The sequence below is a fragment of the Heterocephalus glaber genome, unplaced genomic scaffold (genome assembly GCF_053883595.1).
Source record: "Heterocephalus glaber isolate CG9 unplaced genomic scaffold, H.glaber_assembly_v1.0 deba00001673, whole genome shotgun sequence".
In the NCBI taxonomy this organism is placed as follows: Eukaryota; Metazoa; Chordata; class Mammalia; order Rodentia; family Bathyergidae; genus Heterocephalus; species Heterocephalus glaber.
Genome location: NW_028258410.1, coordinates 7,902,147 through 7,925,530, shown reverse-complemented (window position 1 = coordinate 7,925,530; position 23,384 = coordinate 7,902,147). Strand labels below are relative to the sequence as shown.

Here is a 23,384-nt window from a genome sequence, read left to right as displayed (position 1 = left end):
AGAGGTTTAATTTGGCTCACAGTTTCAGAGGATTCAGTCCACTATCAGATGGTTCTAAGGCAGGGACATCATGGTGGAAGGGGAGGGTAGGGCAAAGTTGCTTAGTTCATGGTGACTAGGAAGTAGAGCAGGGGAACAGTGCCAGGGGAAAGGGCCAGGGACCAGATATAGTCCCCAAGGTCACACCTCATGGCCTACCCAGACACACCACGAGTTGTGTTTACCAACCCCCTAGGTGGCTTCCAAGCCAATCAAGTGGGCACAATTAAGATACCTTTATCAACCTGACACACCAACACATCTCCTTAAACCATATTTAATCTCCAAATAAGCAATAAGTTCATAACTCCACCTAAGACAGCTATCTTACATACAGCTGGAAGTGCAATCATCCCTTTCCTAAAGTCTCAACAATTCCAGCATTTTTCAAAAATCAACATCTCTTTTGAGACTCAAGGCAAACTCTTAGCTGTGAACCTCTGTAAAAATAAAAATTAGGCTACATAATCCCAAGGTACAATAGAGAAATAGAAAAGAATAGGAACAAAGCAAGACTGAAAGGAAGTCCTGTAGCTCCACATCTGGCATCTGGGGTGTTACTATGTGGTGAGGTGTGAACTCCAGAGGGTTTAGGTAGCCCCGCCTTATGGCCTTCTCAGTTGCATCCCACACGGCCTCTCTTGAGCTGGATCTACTCATGGCCTGCAGCTTTCTTCAGCAGATGTTCCATGTTTCTGGCATCTCTGACTTCCTGGAGTCTTCACTGCACTTTCAGCTTCATTCCCACACCTCATACACTCCCCTCTCAGGGTCTCCTTACCTGGCCTCCCAGGTCTTTCTTCAAAATCTGGGTGGACGGCCCCGATACCACAACTCTTGCATTCTGCACACCAATAAAAGTAGCATCACATGAACAACACCAAAGTCTGCTGTCAGAAGCAGTAGCCAGGCCCACTGGACCATGGCTGCAGTGGCTTTTGAATGCCTGGATAGCAGAGCATGGTGAAACAAATCCCAGGGAACCAATCCTCTAGGAGGCCCTTCTTAAGCAGGAGCTCCAAAGACTCTCTTCTCAAATGAAATTCTGACACTTTTGCACCCCTGAGCCTATGACAGGTAGGGTCCTGCTGATTTCTGAGATGCCCTCAAAGCATGTTTCTTCCTGCCCTTGTACAACATACAGTAAAACCTTCATTTGTGAGCATAAATGATTCCAGAAACTTGCTTGTAATCCAAGGCACTTGTATATCAAAGTGAATTTCCCCATAAGAAATAATGGAAACTCAGATAACTCACTCTACAACCCAAAAATATTCATATAAAAATGCTTATAATACTGTAATATAATATAAAATAATAAAGAAAATACAAAATATAAAGAAAAATAAACCCTTCATGGCTGGTGTGAAGGAACTAAGAGGTTATTGGGCAGGACGACTTTCACTATCACTAACAGAATCACTGCTGTCTATTGGCTCAGGGGAATCTTTGTTTCATGCAACTTTAACAAAGAATCTATCCAGTGACATTTGTTTTTGCTTCTTTTTGAGTATTTTGCAGAAATGTGGCATTGCGTTGGCCTTAAACAGATTCATTGCTCACACTGCTACAGCCTTACTCGGGTGGTGTTTTTCTACAAAATTTTGCACTGCTTCCCACATTTTACATCTCCCTAACCTCACTGAAGTAAGGGATTCCTCCACCTTTTCCTTCTCTTCCTCTAAAGACAATATCTCTTCCCTAACCTCTTGCTGTTAGAAGACAATCACCCACAATCTTACAGCAAGCGAGAGAACCATCAGCTTAATTGTGATCATGTGATGTTCTGCATTACTAATACTTGTACTGCAAGACATCGCTCGTTTAACAAGTCAAATTTAATTAGGAATGTTTGCTTGTCTTGGGGAACACTCACAGAATAAGTTACTCACAATCCAAGGTTTTACTATACTTTGTTTCTTTTTAATGCTGCTAATCTCTTTAGCAACCACACCTTGGGCTTCAACTTTACACACAGTTCCTTTTGGGCCAAAATTTAAGTTTTCCACATTTTTCTCTTCTACTTTCTGCCCTTGATTCTCACTATAAATCTATCTAAGAGCAGCCAGCATAAGATAGCCTGAATGTTGGGTTGCACTGACCACTAGATCAATTAGTCCACTGACCTTAATCTATCTCCCATAAAGTCTCAGGGCATGGGCAAAATGTAGACAAAATTTTTGTCAGTGTAACATGCATAGCCTGTAGTTCAATTGCCAATGAAGTCCTTGTTCCCAACTGAAATCACCTGAGCCTGGCCTTTACTGTCCACTTTACTATCAGCATTCTGGTCTTTTGAGCTCTGATCAGAATTACTGAACAGGCTCTGCTTATAGCATTCTAGGGCTTCTCTATCCCACATCTCCAAACCTTTCTAAACTCCACCTGCAGACCAGTTCCAAAGGCTTCTAAACCACATGCTCAGGTGCAGTCAACAACAACCCCACTTCTCTGGTACCAATTTCTGTATTAGGCAGCTTTCCCATTGCTGTACAAAATACTCAACACCTGCAATTTAATTGAGAGACAAAATTTGGTTTGTGATTTCAGAAGGCAAGAATATCATAGTGGAGACAGTGGTAGAGCAAAGCTGATTAGTTCAGAGTGACCAGGAAGCAGAGCAGGGGAACAGTGCCAGAGAGGAAGGAGCCAGGGACCATGTATAATGCCCAAGGTCACACTTCCATGACCCACCCTGACACACATAGAAGTATACTTACTAATGTCCTAGGTGGCTCTCAAGTCAACCAAGTTGACACAATTAAGCTTAACTACCACATGTCCACTTGATAAATGTGAGCAGCTATCACCACCATCATCACTATGATCATCCATCCCGTGCCATCACCCCTATCGCTACCAGCAGTGCGGGGTGAGGTCACTTAAACTTCCTCTAGCTCATCCTGTCTTCAGTTCTTTGAAGCAGTGCAAGTGGAGAAGAAAATGAAGATGTGGCCATGGGAATCGTGGCCTCCTACAGGTCACTTAGACCATATTCTTCTAGGAAGGGACTCTAATTTGAATAGGCAAACTATAAAGTCCATGCATTAAAAGTTTGGTCCTTAGGGTGGCACCACCGGGAAATGGCAGAACTTTTATGAGGTAAAGCCTCGTGAGAAATCCTCAGGTTACAGGGGACATGGCCATGAAAGGAACTGTGGCCTTCAGCCGCTTCCTCTTTGCATCATGGCCATGTGCTGAGTAGTTCTGCACCAAGGTCCACTCCCCACCATTACCATCTGCACCCTTACTAGGGGCTGAAGAAATGGACTAGAACCTCCAAAACCATGGGACAAATGAAATCTTATTGTAAGTTAATTATCTCGAGTATTTTGTCATAGTGAAAGAAAATTAACACAGGTGATCACATATTGAGGCAGTGACAGAGTGCAGCTAAGGGCTTAGAGTAGAAAGGGGGGAGGTCGATGACAGATGAGCTGAGAAAAGCTCAGGTCCCCAACCCCATGTCAGGACAGCTCTCCCCACGCCCTGGGGATCCCCAGCCATCACTGTCCAAGCAGCCCTCAACCCAACTCACCTTGGATGTCTTCCACAGTTTTCTAAAATGTCCACGGAAGATCTCCAAAAAGCACTTCCCAATCATTTCACAGCCTTAGAAGTACAGAACTTTCTGTGGCAAACAGCCATGCTTTCTGGTTTAAAAGACATGGTGGCCATACCTGAACAGGGTGCAATCTCTGCTCTGAGATCACCTGCCCAAAGGCTGGAAACATCTCAAGAGTCTGAGGATGAAACAGGGCCCACAGAAACTTTACAACTCATCGGTTCAAGCAAAGCCCGCATGTATGCAATTGTGCGTGCCTGTGTGCATCAGCACACATTCATGTGCACATGCATTGGCACTGCCTTGGACACTATGCATGTAGGCACACCTGTGTGCATGTATGCTTGTACTATGTGGATGCCCATATGCACAAGTATGTTTGTGTTCATGTGTGCACTTGCATTCGTGTTGTGCCTATGTGTGTGCATGCGGCCATCCCTGAACAGGGTGACAAAACTCCCTCAGAGGCCACTTGGCCTAAAGTCAGGACATCCCGAGTCTGAAGACCAAACAGAGCCCTAAGAAGGGCTGCTTCCAGGTTTCTCCCCAGGCTTATGTCTGGGTATGGTGCATGAGGCAGCTCCAGGGTAGAAAAACCACCTACTCCCTATCCCTCCAGACTCTCCGGATGCTTGCTGCCCCTCCTGCCTTCAAGCCTTTGCCAGCACTGATGTTCTAACCGGAGGCTCTTCTCAGACTGCCCCCCCTCCCAGCTCGCCTCCTTTAGGGTTCAGCTTGCTGTCCCTGGAGCAAGGGAGACATCAGCATTCTGGCGTTGCTGGGGCATGAGCTTTCATTAGTCCCCACTCCTCAAAGCTGCACCAGCTGGGGTCCACACCAAGACTGGTCCTGGTGTCTGGCACTGCTAGTAACCTGCTGCCCTCTCCAGTCTCACTGTACACCTCCATGCTGAGCAGGAACTCTGCCATCCCGTCCTGAATTCACACGGTGGCATCCCCCACAGCTAGTGGGCAGAGAAACCAGAAAGCAGCAAGAGCAGAGCCTGCTCCATGTCACCCACCCGAGGACCCTGGCTGCCTGGCAGGAAGGCAGCTGTTGAGATCACCGTCTGTGCATGAGCAGCCCAGAGCAGCCAGCTCCTGCTTCAGCTGGCCCCACACTGCCCACGTCAAGGCATCCCAGAAGGGATGCACCGTGTGCAGCACAGCTAGGGCGTCTGTCTTCTGGCAGCATTCCCATTTACTCCTGCCCTCGGCGTTCCCTGGACCCAACCTTGTGCAGCACAGGTTTGTCTGCATCATCGTTAGGCCAAGTGCAGGGAACCCCCTGGAGGGTGGGCTGCTCAACCCTTGCTCTCAGAGAGGTGGGGATGGAAACACCGGCTCTCTCTGGGGCAAGACTGGGGCAGGGAAAAGGACAAGACCCAGAGGCAGCTTGGACACCGAGCAGAGAAGGGCCCTGCAGACATGCACACCACTCCCTCTCCAGCCATTGGCCCCGTGCACACTGCACTGACCAAGTCCTACCTAGACCCTGTGCCTGCACCTGCTCCCAACCTCTGGTCCTCCAAAGACCTCTTTACACCTGGTCACAGGTGACCCTCCCTCCCCAGTGCAGGAGAGGATGCAGAGGAACAGACACATCTGTGGAGAGCATGCTGAACGCCACCCGTGTGCTGAGCTCTACCAGAGCTTGGCAGTCACTGTTCACCCCTCGGAGCAGCTCAGAGTGGCATGAACACTTGGGGGAGGAAGGGTGCTGATGACAAACACCCCGTAGGCCCACCTCAACATCCCAAAGGCAAAAGGGGGCACTGCAGACTCAGTCCGAGATGATCTCAGCCCCAGGCCACCACAGGAAGTCAGGTCCATCTGCCCCCTGGTTGCCCCAGGCCTGCCCTCTCAAATGGACACTTGGCAGAAGTGAAGCCTGGACCTGGTGTCCACCCTAGACGAGGAGCCTTACCATTGGGGCAGGTCGCTCCTCCCCGACCCCAGCCGTGCACAGTGCACGTGGGAAGCAGGCTTGAGCACCGAGTGCTGTACCCAAGGCCCAGGAGGAGTTAACTTCCAGCCTGGACACAAACCCTGGTCAGGGCTGGTCACCCTTCTCTTCCACACCTTCCTGTGTCCTCTTCAGCATGGACTGGAGACCCGTGGGGAGTGGGAAGGCCTGGCAGCTGAGAGACTGAACTGGGTGTTCTCTCAGTTCAACAAAATCTGAACCATGTGAATGCCATCCACAGAATTATGTTAAAATATGGAGGACAACTGTTGAAACGTCTTTTCTAATAATTAGTTTTCAAAAAACCTGACTCTGCAAATCTTAAAGGCAACAGAGGGACACCAAATGGCACTGCTGGGTGACAGTTTTACCAGTCAGTGTCTTAGAATCCATTATGAAACCCTAACATGGTTTGCTATGGGGAGGGTCAGAAAAAGAAATAAGGGCTTATTTGGCTGGCTGTGGAAGGCAGGAGTGGGAAACATAAACTAACAGTAATATTGATACAGCCTTTCACAAACCAGTGTGACACACGTCTAAATCACTGAAGTTTGCTCTAACTTTCTTTTGTTTTTTTTTTCGGTACCGGGGATCGAACTTGGGTCCTTGCACTTTTGAGGTAGGCAACGGAACCACTGAGTTAAATCCCTGGCCCTGCTCCAACTTTCATAGCACGTCAAGTTCCTTGACACTGGGCACTGCTAATAACCAGGAATATGACGAAGCCTCTGAAAGCTCCTCCCGCTTGCTCTACAGTTTGTCTGCAGAAACACACTCCCTCAAGTAAAATTCTGGAAGCAATCTGGAGCCACAGTGGAGAAAATAAATACCCCACCTGACCAACTGTCAGGGCGTGAGACCAGTTTTCCTAGCTTGTGTTCTGTGCGTTTCCTGATAAATGGTTAAGTTCCAGCAGAGGCAGTAACTGCCTGGGAGAGGATGTGAAGACTCCTGAGATGACATTCACGCTCTGTATCTTTACCTCTATCTCATACACGTCAGAAACAGGGACCTACATACCTGGACACACGTGTTTCACCGTTTGTAAACTTTACCTCACAAGGAAAACACCCTGTGAACAAACATCAAACAGGCATGCATGGAGAATGTCGAGAGGACGTGTACTGCCGTCTGCCCTTGAAATACACAATCGGGAAGAGGGACTGACGATGGGCAGAAGGACGGAGATGAGAAAGCCAGCCCGGCACAGGAGTCAGAGTCGCGGACGATCTCCACCTGTGTTGGTAGCACTGGAATCCTAGGTTATGACTGCAGCTTTACGCGTTCCTCTGTCCTTTCAATGGAAGACACTGAGGGAGAAGTAAAGTCCAGCACAGTCAGTCTCAGAGGTCCCCAGCTCCCCACATGCCCGGGAAAGAGGGCCTCAGACCCCGAGGACATCACCACCGGCTTCACAAAGACAAGACCCCACGGGAGGATGAAGGACGCGAGCACACAGACTTGCTAACAGGTGTTTATTAAGGCTTGTATTCTCTTGAGGACAGCGACCAGATGCTGCCCAGGATCTGTACAGGCAGTAACAGCTCAGAGGAAGTGACGCGCTCCAAATACAAGTCTAAAGAATACAGCTTAGATTTTTAACTCAGAGGGTCTTTTGGAGTAAATAGTTTTGGAAGGTATCTGCTCTAAGACAGTAAGGATCCTCTACAGTGGGTGCGTGCAGATTCGTGTGCGAGGGCGTCGGGCATGAGCACCACTTTCATGCTAAATTCCAACTCCAGGTAGCAGGGCAGCTCCTTAACGGCCCCTCATTCCACAACACAGGACAGCAAATTATTTCCTAAAAGGAGTTTTTTGTTCTTTGCTTTTTAACCCATTCAACAGGAAAAAAAAAATCAGACACACACATGAAATTTAGTTGGCAGCATCATCCATCACACTGTACTATCAGATCCTACATTTAAAGCTCAGCATTATTAGTAGAAACTTCAGCTGACGTTAGGGTTATCAGTGAAGAAAGGGGTAAAATTAAAAATGACCTGCAAACAACTAAGAACATACACAAGGAATCAGACCCCAAACACCTTCCGCATCCTCAGTACAGTGAGACTGCGGGCAGCCAGGGCAAGGCAGCTGCCGGGCAGGTGACCTCTGTGGAGGGTGTTTTCCAGGGACACAACCCGAAGTCACCATATTTGAAAAACTAAAGTTTATCTTTCTGCCTACCAGAAAACCAAATGGGCAAATGAGCATTTCCGACAGCATGAACAGTAAAAATGGTGAACCAGCCAAACAGGGCAGCCACCAACCTTCAGATTTTGGTACTGTGAGATTTTAACAGCACACTCTAAACCACAAACAGCTCATGAGTTCTTCTGTTTGCAAAAAAGCAGTGCAGGGGTGAATACTTTGAAGTCTCCTATAGAAATATTAAATGACTGGATATAAGAATAAGAACATAATTTCTGCCAAAATAAAAAAATCTTTGGGGTGTATTAGATTTTTCATTTTGTTTTTAAGGATATTTATATTTCGCATTAGGTCAGTCTGATATGCTGACAAAAAATATTCCTTTATTAGTGAGTTCTATAATATTGTAATACATAGAAAAAATACAAATGAACACAGATCCATCAGCAAAAATGAACTATAAGGAAGATATAGATGCAACACTGAGTCTCGCACAAGGGTGACACGCTGGAGCTGACACCAGAAACAGCACCACGCATACAGTTTCAAACTGCTTTCAAAGCCAACTGTTAACTACGTAAGAAACTGGTTCATCCTTATTGTTTGTTTCGATTCTGCCGCTCCTGTAAAAAGAGAGAGAGGAGTTTAACACACTAAGCGACCCTGACGCACGGGACTCCCACAAAAGCAGGCCAAGATGGCCGCAGCTCCGCTGCAGGGCTCTGCTCGGCGATCCAGGCCCCTCCAGTGCACACGGCTCAGCACCAGGGACCTGGTTCCATGTCCTCCCCAAGAAGGCCTCTGCACAGACCATCACAGGCCCACCTCCCGACGACTGCCAGCCCTCCCTCCTGTGCCAGTGCATGCTACATGGGAAACATCAGAAATACAAAATTGCCTGGGTCCAGAAGAAACAAGCATGAAGGGGCACACAAGCATCCCAGGGTGTGGGAGCTGTTGTCCTGTATTTTCTCTCACTTAAACCTCTCAGTAAAAAAAACACAAAAAAACAAAAAAACCTCTCAGTGCTTCAAAGTACACCAAAGTGTCTAACCAGCTAAAAAGGCAAACTCCATGCCAGGTGTGGTGGCACATGCCTGCAGTTCAAGCTACTTAGGAGGTTGAGGCAGGAGGACTGCAAGTTCCAGGCTAGCCTAGGCAACTTAGCAAAACCTTCCCTATCTAAAAAGAAACAAATAAAACTAAAAAAATTAAAACGGGGGCCAGGGATCTAGCTCAGTGGTTCTGGTGCCTGCCTTGCAAGTGCAAAGTCCTGAGTTCAATCCCCAGCAACAAAAGAACAAAAGCTCAAGTTACTTGACTAATGAAGAGCAGGAGGACAAGCTGGGACCCATCCAGTCTGGGCCCTTTCTCTGCAATCCTAAGCCCCTCTGTGCCAGTCAGTCCTGTTTACCAGCCACCTGGGTTAAAAGGCTCCTGGCCAGGTGATGACACTGGGGAGCCACTAACTGCTTCACGCGTTAGCCCGCCCGCCGGTGAGGTCGCAGCTGAACAGGCAGAAGTGGTCACATGACACAGACTAGGCCTGTCTGCCCCCCCCCCACCTGCCCTCTTGCTTCCCAGATGCCATGACAAGCAGCTTCCTCCACCAGGCCCTCTCACCACTGGTTCTGCCTCACAGCCAGCCAACCAAAGGCTGAAACGAAAGGCCACAACAGGCCCTCTCCTCCTCTAAGCTGCAGATGTCAGGAATTGTGTCTCCAGACACAGGGAACAAACACTGTGACCTCAGCAGCACTGCCCAGGTCAGGGGTTCCTCTGGCCATGCTTCCTTCCTATCTCTACAGCCATAGCGGTCTCCGCCAGACCACACGTGATGTGGAAGTCTGGGGCTCACACCTGACCCTATTCCCAAGCTCGCCAACCCGGCCTCTAATCAGTGGCGAAGCTCACAGGACCTCTTTCCTAACCATGCAGCATCTAAACTCAGCTCTCAGCACAGAAACACCCAAAGCAAGGGGAAACCCCACACCACAGTGCCTGGGCAGCCCTGGCACATCCATCCTCAATGACAGCGAGCATAACACCAAACATATAAAGTCAACTTAAGCAACAATCCAAACCCCTCTCTTCCAATGAAGGACTGGGCACATCTTCGTGTTCACACCATCAGTGCCAGGCACCCAAGCAAGCACTGTCTCTAGCTGAGGCCCAGGCCTGCCTATGGCCACTCCTCCCACAGCCAGTCACCAGAGTACCTGGATTACTGAGGAAGGCAGGGCCGATCTAAATCCCCAGCCCCCAGGGGCCACTACTCTAAGAACCAACATCTCCTCCCTATCGGAAGTGTAAATCTGGAAAAAAGAACTCTGTATTATGCATTCCTTTAAAAATTCTCTAAGTATATGTCAGTCTTTGAGTCCAAATGGCTACTATCTGAGTATCCAGAGCAAGGACACTTTGTAAGCCCCCATATTCCTCCAGGCTTTATGAATAGCTACAAGGTTTACCACCTGCTCTCTTAAAAAGCAACACTACTCACAAAACTTCGAGGAAAAAAAAGCTTTAAAGGAGCACTCAACAACCACACAGGAATGCTTAAGTTCTCCCCTCCACCCAGTTTCCAAAGCCAAATGCCACTGGGCAGGACTGGCCTGGGGTATGGGGCACATTCTTGTAGAACGCCCTTATTTTTACCTCTTAAAGCACTTCCAAGGACTGTTTATATGCTTAAAAACAAAACAATGTATCATCCTGGGACTTGGTCTGACACAGTTGCCATAAAAGTTACTGCTTTCATAAGAAATGTTTCCACATTTATAGCTGGAAACTTTGAAAGGGAAACTGAAAAATGTCAACTGTATTTTACTTTCTAACCACTAGGTACTGTTTAAATTATGAGCATCGGAAAGTAGTGCAGTCTAATAATCAGTGATGAACAAAACCAGGTCCATTCTCAGAGGTTCTTCGCTACTGGCTGCAAGTACTACAGCCCAGAGGAAGCAGTGGTTCCCAAGCCTGCGGTTACATTCACCCTGAAGACTAGCCTACACTTTGCAACGGAAACCCAGTCTCACCTCTGAAATGCCTAGGGTTCTAACCCAGCCAACAGAATGAAGACCAGAGCACTGGCAGGCAGCAAGCGCACAGTGCAGCTAGGATACGGCGTCAGGCTGGGGATGGCCCAGAGCCACCTGGTTCTTTATGCAGCCCAATGAACTGAACCACGGACCAACCAGGGCTCTTGTCTGTCACTCTCAGTAATGCGACTTAACAACAAACACTGGGTCACAAGCTCTGCAGCCTGGCTACGTGGTGCGGGCCTCCCCAGGACGCTGCCAGGTAGCTCCAGCAGACTCCCCTCCAGTGCTCAAGTGGGACAGGTGCTGGCTGCCGAAGAGGCCTGCAGGTCCTCACCACGGGCTGAACCCGAGACCCACACCAGAACTCAGTGTCCAAGGGCCAAGTGGTTATAATGAAAGGACACTACATTAGGACACTAGAATTTTTAAAACAGATCACAGGCAGAATTTTATCCCTAAGCTCATCACCAACCTTTGGGACCCAGTACACCACAGGGGTTATCAAAATATACCCTGGGCATTTCAATTAAAAATAGCTATAATCTATAGCTGTAGATCAGTACAAAGCACACTGCCCCTGACTCTGAGCACTAACCCATCACTCCTACACTTCTGAACCAGTCCTAGAAGCCCTCTTCTGTGTCTTTGTGTGACCAAAACAGCGAATGCTGCCGCCAAGTGCCATCCAACAGCAGCGCAGGCCTGTAAGGCCACCACAGTGTATCTTCATCTTAGCACCAGGGCTGGCACTGTGGGCCGCTGCTGGCTCTTCCTCAAAATCAGTATGACCACGAAAGATAAGCATTTTGCATCAATTCAGGACATCGAGGCGGCCATGACAGCACAACTAAAGACATCACAAAAAGGACTTCCAGAACTGCTTCAGAAAGTGGAAAGAATGGCAAGTGTATGGAGCCAGAAGTATTTTGAGCAGGGTCAGTGGCAAGGTATCTTTTACTGCAATGAATTTTTTTGTTTTGTTTTTGGTTTTGGGGGGGGTTTTTTGGTACTGGGGATCGAACTCAGTCCTTGGGCTTGGCATAGCAGGCAGCGAAACCACTGAGCTAAATCCCTGGCCCATAAATTTTTATTTTAAACATTCGCTGTATTTTTCAATCACACCTCACATGCAGTATTTATGAAGACAACTCAAGTACACACAGACACACAACCAGCTGCCAGTTTAAAGCCAAACCTAAGTTTAATGAACAAGTACCCCAGCTCTAACCCTGCAATCTCAGTACAGCCATGCCCTGCATTAATGAGGTGTTTTTGGGGGGGTTTTTTTGGTACAGGGATCGAACTCAGTCCTTGGGCTTGGCATAGCAGGCAGCGAAACCACTGAGCTAAATCCCCGGCCCGAGGTTTTGTTTTATGACAGCGGCCTATAAAGTCAACTAGCGACACTGTAGCTGTTATTCTGTAGGTCACACTGCAGGGCCAGCAGAGCAATGAGGCCACCCAACAACATGTCTCAGAGTCGCTGTTAGGCAATGCACATTTTGTTTTACACCTAAGAGAGCTAAGTACAGCATTTCAGTTACCTCAAAAACGGCATTCCCTTATCACACTGTTTCAGTTTTGCAGCTCTGGGCCCCTGACAATGAGCCTACGTTGCTGCAGCAGCCCAGCCACACGCCCCGTCTGCACACCTGTCTGCTCCAACTGCCTCAGGACACGTGTGTTCGTGTGAGCAATTCCTTTCTTACACAGAGGACAGAAAGGGCTGGAAAACCACCTATTACTAACTTCCATTTTGTGAATCAGAGGAGAGAACTTCAGGGTGAACTCTTGGGTAAAGCGAGCTTTATGAAGCGTATTAGGCTTTTACCATTTGAGGCCGGTTTATGGGCACTGGGTCCTGCTTCAGGGCAGATGTACTCAGACAAGGCAGGGTGCTGTGCCACTCCGACCCTACCGATCTCACTGTGGCCATGACTGGCAATTAGGGCCACCTCCAAGAACCAGCCACATGGAACAAAATGCAACTTTTTTTCTTTAGGTACTGGAGATTGGACTCAAAATTTTCACACACAGCTACATCCCCAGCCGTTTTTCAATTTTTTTATTCTGAGGCAGTCTCGCTAAATTGCCCAGGCTGGACTTGAACTTGCAATCCTCCTGCTTCAGCTTCCCAGAGTTCTGGGAATGCAGCTATGTACCACCACATCTGGCTTAAATGAACCTATTTATGATTTTGTTTTGGTTGAGACAGCATCTCACTATGTGGCCCAGGCTGGTCTCGAACTCCTGCCTATCCTCCTGGCTCAGCCTCCCAAGTGCTGGGATCACAGGCGTGTGTCACTATGCCCGGCTTCCCATTTATTATTATAAAATGTCTGGACTTCATACCTGCCCTTTCCCACCACTCTCTTTACTGCTTAGATGGAGTAGGTTTCCAAAAAGTCCAGGATATCAGGCTTTTAAAAGAAAAATAAGAAACAAATCTCTGGAGTTTCCAACAGCTGAGGGGGAGCCCCAAGAAACAAAGCCCTCAGCAGTGGATGGATGATCACTGCCTCAGCGCGGCGGCCACGGAAGGGCCCACTCCAAGTGCTTCTGATGGACACAGGCCAAGAGGCATCATGAGTCAGAGAAGAGGGGTGAGTTCTCTCAGGTTCTTTATAACTAAACGTGCACACAGCAGTCCCTAAAACTGGAAAGAGGCCAAAAGTTGCTCAGTGACACCCAAACACCACGGATCTTCCCTGCGACAGTCCTATGGAAAGCTCAGCAAGGGCTGCGCCCCCTGGACCGCACTCCTGCCCAAGGCTGGCCAGCAAGTCTGTTACAGACCCCAGCAGCTCTCCCACCCACGCCCGGCCCTGCTCATTGCTCAGGCTGCCTGTTACAAGTGCAGACACGGGACAGACACCCACTCGGGAGTGATACCTGAGGCACGACTCACCTTTCGCACCACCTCCTCCTCCTCCTGGCGCTTCTCGTAGTGAGAGAAGTCATCAAAGATGGAGGTTGTGTGCTTGTAGGAAGCGATAATTCTCAGCACTTGCTTTGCTTTTTCTAGGGGCACCTCCTGTGTGTCTCGGGAGTTTGTGACCGGTTTGTTGTCGTTGTTCTCCAGCCTGATGTGCCGGAGCTGATTATTGGGCACATCTTTGACAAAAATCCACTTCACATCAAACTTCCCTTTCCACTTGTCCTGAGACCAGACCCCAGCACTAGTGCCGTAGTCCACAGGGGACTTCATCTCAGCCACTCCACAGAAATGCCCACTCCCATTGACACTGAAGAGCAGGTAGACAGGCCCCTTGCTGCTCATGGCGCGGAAGGCGCTATCTAGGCGCTTATTGCCATGTTCTGTGCTACACCAAATGGAGTACTTGATGGAGCGGTGAATGTCATCCTCAGAGTAGCTCTTTATGATGAACACCCGTCCACTCTTAAGATTCCAGTCAAACTCTTTAGGATTGTAGCTGTGGGCAGCTTTCAGTTTCTCGAGGATGGGGTGGGACTCTACACTTGGGGCAGAATTAGGCTGGGTATTTGCAAAAGAGTTACAATCACTGCTGGCCCCTCCACTCTGACCAAATGCTGCACTTCGATTGCGAGGGGCAACCCAGCGAGTCTGGGGAGGCTGCTGAGGGCTCTGATACTGTGGTTGAGCCAAGGTGGGAGGCTGAGCTGCAGGAGGCTGAGCCACTTGCTGGGGCTGTGGGGCAGACTGGGGGGACGGTGCCTGCTGAGGGGCCTTTGGTACAGGTCCTTTGTTATCCCAGGTACCAATGTCCATGTTATGCTTTATGGGAGGAGGAGGCAGGGCACTCCCCATCACAGGCCCGCTCTTTGTTTTCATTTTAGGCTGTGGTTTTGCAGGCTTGCTGGCAATGGCAGCCCAAGAGGTTGGTTTTGAAACTGGCATGCTTACATTTGTCCCACCGTTGCCAGAAAGGACACCCGTCAGTGCCACACTGTTGACAACTGAGCCCACTGTCTTGACGGCAGAGGTGGTGACATCCCCAATCTTCAGGCCCACCATGCCCTGTTCCAAGCTGTTCATCCCAGGAGCCTTGCTGAGTGTGTCGCTGTGAAAGCCCGTCTGCCCATCAACAACCGAGCCACCCAGGGAGCTGGGTGGGTAGGTGTAACTGCTTCCATATGCTGAGCTCTGAGTCTGCTGCCCTTGAGAACCACTTGTCCCCCATGCTGAGAATGCAGGGTTTTCGGGGAAAAAATTAAATCTGTGCTGATAGATATTGTTCCCCAGGCCCCCAGGCTGCCCAAAAACCGCGTCGTGCATAAAATGATGATCTCCATTACTGAGCTGTCCATAGGTGGTAAGGTACGGGATCGGAGGGTCTCCAGCAGTGGACCACGGTGCCTCATTGAGGGAGTAAGGAAATCCAATGGATGGTGGGTAGTAGCTGGACAGGTAGGGGTCACTCATCGAGGGGTAACTGTTACTCTGTGAAGACAAACAGGTGACTGGTCAGGCTGCCATCACAACAGGAAGACACAGGCAGGCTGAGGACCTCTCACACGGGCTGAGCAGAAACAGGCTTGACATGGTATGGGGCTATTCCTCCTTGGGATGAAGGTCACCAAGGTAAGAACAAAGTCAAGACACAGAGAAATCAGGAATGAATACAACACAACCCAGTTGTTATCTCAAATAAAAAGCCTTATTTGCAATGATCCAGGCTCAAGTTAAACAAGTGAGCTGAGCCACTCGAGAGCTGGCTGTACAGCATTCTTCTGCTTTTACATCCAAGAGTATCCAGTTAAGAGAAATCTAGAGTTGCAAATTAATCCCAGTCCCGAACCAATAATGCCAACCACTACTAACAGCACAACAGAAACTGAGAATGGTCTTAAGAAGGCACTGGGCCATTTCTGGTGGCAAACCATGGTGTTAGGGCCATGGAGCTCCAGCTCACTGATCAGTTGACACACACCCCAGGTAACCACCTCTGGGCCCTGGTACCCTTTCCCACACCTGGACTGCAGGACTCCTCACCACCCTTCAAGAGCCCTTTCAGAGGCCCCTTCCACATTCCTGCCCCCACCTGAGTGCGGGGCGGCGGAGGGGGGGGGGGTCTGTCCTTCCATTCCTATGGTTTCCTGAGGACAGCTATGGGATCTCCGAGTGGGGCCTAGCAGCAAAGGCCCATGGCTGCTCCAGGTCCTCCTCCAAGAGCAAGCCTCTCGAGAAGGGGACTTTGCTCTCTGGTACAGAGCAGACCTCACTTTGGGTGCCAGCCTCACTGAGCTGCCCTACTGAGGCTTCCCTCTGTCTGCGTGGCAGCAGGAGCATCAGTGAGGGGCTTAAAGTGGCCACGCCACACAGCAGCAAAGCCTGGCAGGGGATCCAATGCTTTCAGTCTCAGGGTCTCTGGAGAGCTCCCCAGGACACGAGTCCAGATCTCAGGCCAGCAGCTCTAGGAGCACAAGTGATGAGACTCCCCAAGCTCTAGTCAGAGCTGGGTCCCACCTAACGCTGGTGCTTGAGGTGACTGGTGAAAGACCCTCTCCTGTGGAGCGGCACACCTAGGGTGCTAGAGGAGTAGAAGAGCCCAGCACAAGGTCAGGAAGCTGCACTTGTCAGGAGACCATTCCAGAACCATCTCTGACAGTGAAATAACAGTTGTTTCTCTATAATAAAAATCTTTGAGCCCACAAATGTAACACTATCAGTGTTCCATAAACATGAGACAAACGAGCTTATCTTCCCTTGAAAAGAGTTCAATGATTCTGGCTCTTTTACTGCAACCTCCCCATCATGTGCCTCTACCTAGGCACCCCTAAAGCAGCTTTGTGGAGCGAGGCCTAACAGGAGAGAGATGAAATCAACAAGGAGGTCTGGGGGGGGACTGCTGAGAGACATGCAGGAGATGCGTTCAGACACATGACGGAGGGGCAGGCAGCCCTCCTCAGCAGCTGCAATCACTCCAACATGTGAAGGCCAGATGGGAGAAGAAAGACCCAATGGCAGTATGGCATTCTAACCTAGCTGGCCCACACAGCAGAGCAATGGCAGTGAGGCCACAGAGACACCCCAGTTGCTTATGACTTACACTTAGGCCTTAACTGCAACAGGACGCGATTTAGGACACAAAGTAACGTGTATCATGTCAGGTATGTGAAATCCCTAAAAGTCCACTTCAGGTAATACTGTCAAACACACAACACACACGTCACAGACAGAGCCACATTAGTGGCCCACAATGCTTCCTACTCTGCAGGCCAAGCAGCAGGTGGCTCTCAGCTGCTCCCCACCCAGCACTGTCTAACCTCACCTCAGTAACAGGGGTTCACTCACAACTTCACCACGGACCCCCAAATTCTGGAATCCCTGCTACTTCAGGACACTAACACAAAAGTCCTAGCTGGTTTTCCCTTGCAAAAACCATCACACGCTAGGACAAGAAGAAGCACAAAGTCAATGGAGGTGTATGCATCCAGGAAGAGAGGTGGTCAGGTAGCTGGGGCGGCAGCAACCTTGAGAGGACTTTCCCTCTCTTCTGAGTCATCAGATGGGGCAGGCTTTGAGGGACAGAAGCCCATGCGATGACAGTTCTTTCCTGAACACTTAAATTCATATAACAATAGGAAAAATGGGCCGGGGATTTAGCTCAGTGGTTCCACCACCTGCCTCGAAAGCGCAAGGACCTGAGTTCGATCCCTGGTACAGAAAAAAAAAAAAAAAAAAAAGAACAGGAAAAAAGATAAACACTATGAGTAAGACCTGCTCTGTGTCATCTCACGATCCTTCATGACCTTTCAAAAAACAACAGGAACCATAAAACTAGGAAACTGAGCAGGAAGGGCCTCAAACAAGAAAATCTGGACAATTAAGGCCAACCTGGAGCCCTTCTCTCAGAGTCCCTCTGCTCCCCTCTTTACCATCACACACAACCAACCAGGAGGCAGGCAGGGAGCTGCAGCACAGGGGCAGCCTCAAGGGCAAGGAGAGGTGTCTGTGGAGCTACATTAGCCTAACCTAAGTGCATGCTCTAACATACTTTCCAAATCATTCTGTAAGTATCACAGTTTCCAAAACAAAGAAGCACAATGTCCTCCAGCTGACCACTACAAATCACATGTAGATTCAAAACAAGGGCTAAGGGTAGGCCATGACCTTCACTGTTGTCATGGCTCTGCACGCATGCCTATGTGTCAGTCAAAAGCCATAAATCTGTGTGCTCTAAACATGTGCAGCCTACCTCAACAAAGCTGCGTCTCCCCCCCCGCCCCCACACACACAACTTTCATGGGGTATCTGGTACACCAAAGGAATTCTAAACTTACTGTTACCAGCCACACCAAACACCCTTTTCTGGCTGGATGGACACAATACCACGGTCTCCTCTGAGAATTTAAGAGAACTTTTCTAAGTGGCAACCCTGCTCAGAAGAGTGCAAATCTAAAGACAATAACAATTCCCAAATGACCCGTGGCTGAAACAGTAAATAAGGAGAACTCAAAGCAAATAGGCAGGACAAATCATGGTCCCACCCTGGCTCTACTACCACCAGCTCATCGCCTGGGCTTTAATGGTTCCCAGTTACTTCATCTACAAGTAAAAATGAGGACTGAAGAGCTCTCCCACATTACATGCTTCCTACCTTCTACCAAAGTTGGGTATTTCTGCAAAATCTGTTATCCATCCATCAAAAGCATGGGCTCACTCAATATGCCAATTAATCCCCTCACTAAAGAGAGCACAGAACACGAAAAGCCTGTTTACTTTTAACCCCAGCCTATGCAAGTCTTTCTCTGCGGCTTCTCAAGGACTAAAGAGCTATGACCAGCCACTGACAGCAGAAAACAATCTACTCCATTTTAAAGACATCATCCCAAGTCACATTTACAGAAATGTATTTCAAGTGTAATGATGTAAACTCCCTCCCCCTGTTTTAGTTAAAATCTAGTATATAATATTGCCATAATACCATACCTTGAAAGTAGAAAATAAAATATTCTTAAAAATAAGTCTAACTTCTGCCCATCACTTTTGGCTAAAGCACCATGGCTGATGCCAGGTCAGTTCTGTAATGACCTGTCCTACCCACAGGAGGGCAAGAGTCTCAAGAGTCAACCAGAAGGCTCAGTGGCTCACGTCTCCCTACATACAGTTTCTTGGGCTCCTAAGCAGCTGGCTTGAAAGGTGGAGTAGAAAAGAGAAAGATGGAAAAAAGTTCTAAGATGCTTTAGAAAAGGGCACATAAGCAAGAAAACTGGTAGGCAGACTAGTTTCCCTCTGCTTCAAGGAACAGGCAAAGCCTAGTCTTATTCTAAAGTATTTATGCACAATGTTTTTGTTTGTTTGTTTGTTTGTTTTGGTGCCGGGGATTGAACTCGGGTCCTTGCGCTTGCACAATGTTTTTTAAGCGGCAGATATATATAAACCTGAATTCCAAGTAGCCCAGTGGTTTTTTGTTTGTTTTTGGTACTGGGGATCGAACTGGGGACCTTGCGGTTCCGCAGCAGGCGCCAGAACCACTGAGCTAAATCCCTACCCCACTAGCCCAGTGGTTTTAACCGGGGCAACTCTCTCCCCAGGAGACATCCAAAATTGACACAACAGGGGTGGCAGTAACTGGGGAGAGAGGGGCCTGAGGCTGAGGAGGATGTTGATAGAATATGGTGGGTGAAAGTCAAGCAGGCTGCTAAATACCCCATCATGCACAGAAGTCTCCAAGACAATGTTCTAGTCCAAAATGTCCATAGTGCCAAGGCTGAGAAATTCTGAACTACCTAAGAAAACAAAGCAGGCCAGACGTAGGGTCACATACCTGTAATCCCAGCACTCAGAAGGCTGAGGCAAAAAAAGCACTGTGAGTTCAAGGCTAGCCTCAACCACATAGAGAGACTCCATCTCAAAAAAAAAAGAAAGAAAAAAACAAGGCAGTTGTGACTTGCTGGGCCTTGTATGAAGTATTCTCTTGGTACTCACCAAGTACTCTCTTCCAACAATTCTATGCAAAGTTACTATCATTTCTGTGTCACAGAAAGGAAACTGAGAACAGGAAATGAAAGCCACCTGACACAGGTGAAGTTAAGGTTCAAATCAAGGTGGGAGTACAACTCTACCCAGCTTACCTGCTCTCCTAGAACCACAATTCCAATGCTCTAGAGCCAAAAACAATGTGCCGGAAAGCTTCAAGGCACTACACAAACCTGTACTCCACAAAAGGCATTGCATCACCAGCCCACAAATGGTGGGGCCCACTAGCCCCTATAGTCTGCCTGTATCCCAGCCCCAAAGAAAAAACTTCCTGCATCACACTCATGCCCCAAGTTAAACATGAGGAAATGACCAAGGCAAGTCTTTTAGAATTGTCTATCATTTCTAACACTTTCAACTCTGCTTCTTTCTTGTTTAGGATAAGAAAATCAGAAATGTAACATTTAAAAAAAAAAGAAATATAACATTAAAAGTATATTACAAACAACTAAAATTAATCTAAAATTAAATATATGCTAACAAAATAAACTTACCGGATTGGACTGTCCAGAAAGGTAGGGCTCAAAGTCACTGTCATGAACTGTATCCTTCTGATGCAAAGAACCATTCTGTACTACAAAAGGAAGTTGGAAAATATTATCTCCAAGTTTTAAAAGATTACTTTTAAGCATGAAAACTAAAGTCAGTCAAGTCTACTTCTTCCATCAACTTCCACAGAAGCTTTTATTTCATTTTAAAATGGACACAATCAGTATAGAGCTGATACATATACCCTATTAGGATGATGCAGAACTTTAAATAATTTAGATTACACTCTCTAATATAATCTTTTTTCTTTTTTTTTTTTTGGTACCAGGGATCAAACTCAGGACCTTGCACTTGCAAAGCAGGTGGCAGCACCCTTGAGCTACAACCCTGGCCCACTCTAATATAATCTTAATTTGGTAGGATTTTGACAAAATATAGGTGCAAAGAAAATACAGCAATAAACTCACTGCTTTGGGGAAACTGATAAGGTCTTGTTTTTTTCAGTTGTTTTAGGCAGTACTGAGGATCCAATCTGGGGCCTCTAACTGCCAGACAAGCACTCTACCAATCACATCCCCATCCCATGAAACTGACAGGGTCTAAGATCTACCTGTGGCAAACGTGAGCAGGGAGCCTCCAAAAACTCAGCCAGTATAGAGATCTGAAGAAAAGATGCTCATCTGGGAAGGGGCTGTAATCGAAGCTCACTATTATCTGGCTCTCCACTTACTTTCCACTGTTACAATGCTCAGCCAGAAAGGAAAGGTAAATAAAGTGTTGGGTATTTTCCAACCTTAAAACATGATGAACCATATTTGGTTACACCCAAGAAGCAACACACCCTTTAAAAACAAGTAAACATGAAGTGTCACTTACAGGTTCTCAAAACAGTAAATTTTAGTGGTTTATCACAGCAGATGACAGCAAACTTAGAAAACAAGGGCTTTACAGGGCAGGCATGCTGACTGCCTCTCCCACAGAGCCAGACCCTCCCAAGCCCCTTGACTTCTGTTCCTGGCCCTGGGCAAACTTTATCTCCTTCCCCTTGCCCCATCTAATCAAAGATCTTGCAGGGCAGAGAGCAGGGAAGAACTGAACTACTCTGAGCACCCATTTATTTACTACTCCTTGAAAAGCCCTTGTCTTCAACCTGTCAAAACTCCTGGAAATTTAAAGTTTCATCTCTCCAAAGCTGGTGGAGAAAAGTAAGTTTCAGGTTCTAGATGGGATTTGTGGACCACGCGGGCGGGCGCTGTCAGGTCCTTCACTGCCCACAGGGCTGCCCCGTAACTCTGCTCACCTTTATTATCTTGTCCTTTTGTTCTCTGCATCGCCACAGGCCGGGATATTCGAGCCGACACAACCCCGCCCGGAAAAGGAAAGACAAAGTTACTCTCTGGACTACGCTCTTTGGCGAGTGGTGCGACCTCAGCCCAGTCTCCATGTTCCCTGGCCCGCGACCCCGAACTCGGTCCCCATGACCTCCTGACGGACCCTATGGCCGCAGCCCCGCAACCCCAGCCCGGCCTCCAGGTCCCTCATCAGGACCCCGCATTGCGGACCTTAAACTGGACTCCAGGTCCCTAGTCCCGAGACCCTGGACATGAAGACCCTGGCCTGGCCTCCATGTAACCCGGTCCGGGTACTGCAATCCCAGACTCGAGATCCTAGCCAGGCCTCCAGGCTCGAGATCCTGGCCCCAAGACTCAGGCCCAGCTTCCAGGTCCCCGCCTGGGCCCCCTACCTGGGGGTCCACGCTGGTGGCCGACATGCTTCATGAACAGCGCCGCGCGGGGCCGGAGCGCCCGCCGGCTCGGGCTTCCCGGGAGGCCGGGCCTGTTTCCCCGCGCGCTTGGCCCCAGGTCCTGCCACCTAGTCCACGGGCGTGGACGGGCGCGCGGGCGGAGACCGTCGGGCGGGCAGCAGGGCCGGGTAGACGAGCACGGGGGGGGGGGGGGGGAAGCCGACTCCAATGGCGATGGCGGCGGCGGCGGCGGCGGCGGCGGCGGGGACGAGGCTGCGCGACGTCAGCTCGCAGAGCAGGCCGGGATCGCCGTCGGGCCGCCGCTGCCACGCCTGCGCGCTACCGTCGCCTGCGTCTGATTTTGCGCTCGGGTCCCAGTTTCGCGCGGAGGGGCGGGCCCAGCAAGGATTGGGAGGGTCCAGCCGGAAAGTCACACGGGGTGTCTGCGGCTGCACTCACTGAGCAGAAAGCGGGCAACAGCGGCCAATTGTTCCTCTGCCCCTGGGCCGCGCCTTCAGAAGCAGCTGGGGAGAGCTTGGCTGGCTTCCCGCGACGGCTGTGTGAGTGACCTCTGGGACCTGCAAGGAGCTTGCCAGCTTATAGTCAAAGCGGCACGTTAGATTCTGAACCCCAATTTCTTCCCCCAGAGGAAAAGGGAATTCAGCCATCCTCTGTATCCTAGCACAGGCCACGCAAGAGGCCGTTGGTCTTTGTTGAAGGATAGACAACTCCTTTCTGCCTCCTAGTTCTCCCCTCGGCCCCATAAGGTCCCCAGCCTGGACAGCCCTCTTAGCGGGTGTTAACCCAGCTCTTCCTGCCCTATCCACCTCTGCCACCCCAGGGCTACTGCACACCCTGACTTCTCCGTTGGCTTTTTTCTTTCTTCCTTTCTAGCATGGGGTAGCATCTTCATGAGACTCAGATCTGCTGAAGGACAGATCTGAGCGCTGGCTGAGTGTAGGGTGTCAGGCATGGCAGGCTGGCAAACACTGCACAGTCCTGTGCAAAGCATGTGCAGGCGGAGCACTGTGCCGAGTGAACATGACTGAGATCTTGGTGGATCACGGGGGGGGGGGGGGGGGGGCGGGAGCTCCAGTCCCATGATCCCAGTTGGGTGTCCCTGGGGCCCTGATCTAAAATTGGGAAAGGCTGGCCTGCCACAAAACAAGGAGGGCTGTCTGATGCCCCAAGGAAGAGTCCTGGGTAGCTAGGGGCTGTGAAACACGGGCCAAGATGAAGTCCACCCATTTAGGTGGGTCTGAGAGAGAACAGCACATGTCAGGAATGGTGGCATACACAGGGAAGACACTCTGGGATCACAGCTGCCAGCAGGCTTCCTGAGGGCATCTGCCCCTGTGTGGTGAGGATGAGACCCTTGGAGAGAGGCTTCATACCGCTTCCCAGGAGCCTGGACACTTGGCC

General features: G+C 49.3%; 1 protein-coding gene across 3 annotated transcripts; it reads right to left on the bottom strand.

Annotated features, from left to right (window-relative positions):
• Window positions 1-7,030: 7,030 nt before the first annotated feature.
• Window positions 7,031-22,224, bottom strand: Ythdf1 (YTH N6-methyladenosine RNA binding protein F1). Of its 3 annotated transcripts, none has more exons than XM_004841041.4 (5): window positions 21,963-22,224; window positions 21,519-21,543; window positions 20,224-20,303; window positions 13,673-15,187; window positions 7,031-8,343 (listed from the first exon to the last, which is right to left on the bottom strand). In XM_004841041.4, exons 1-5 carry the CDS (start codon window positions 21,987-21,989, stop codon window positions 8,317-8,319), a joined length of 1,674 nt encoding a protein of 557 aa, XP_004841098.1. In that variant the 5' UTR covers window positions 21,990-22,224; the 3' UTR covers window positions 7,031-8,316. The 3 variants fall into 3 exon arrangements, with proteins under 3 accessions (XP_004841098.1, XP_087053846.1, XP_004841099.1); XM_087197720.1 differs by having other exon boundaries at window positions 21,519-21,589; window positions 21,964-22,173; XM_004841042.3 differs by lacking the exons at window positions 21,519-21,543; window positions 21,963-22,224 and adding an exon at window positions 20,829-21,469.
• Between the last annotated feature and the right edge of the window lie 1,160 nt (window positions 22,225-23,384).

Coding starts and splice junctions, on each gene's coding strand:
- Ythdf1 (XM_087197720.1), bottom strand. CDS start 21,989: ATGTCGGCCACCAGCGTGGACCCCCA. Junction 20,304..21,518: donor AAAAGGACAAGATAATAAAG/GTGAGCAGAGTT, acceptor TTCCTTTTGTAG/TACAGAATGGTTCTTTGCAT. Junction 8,344..13,672: donor AGGAGGAGGTGGTGCGAAAG/GTGAGTCGTGCC, acceptor CTCTTTTTACAG/GAGCGGCAGAATCGAAACAA.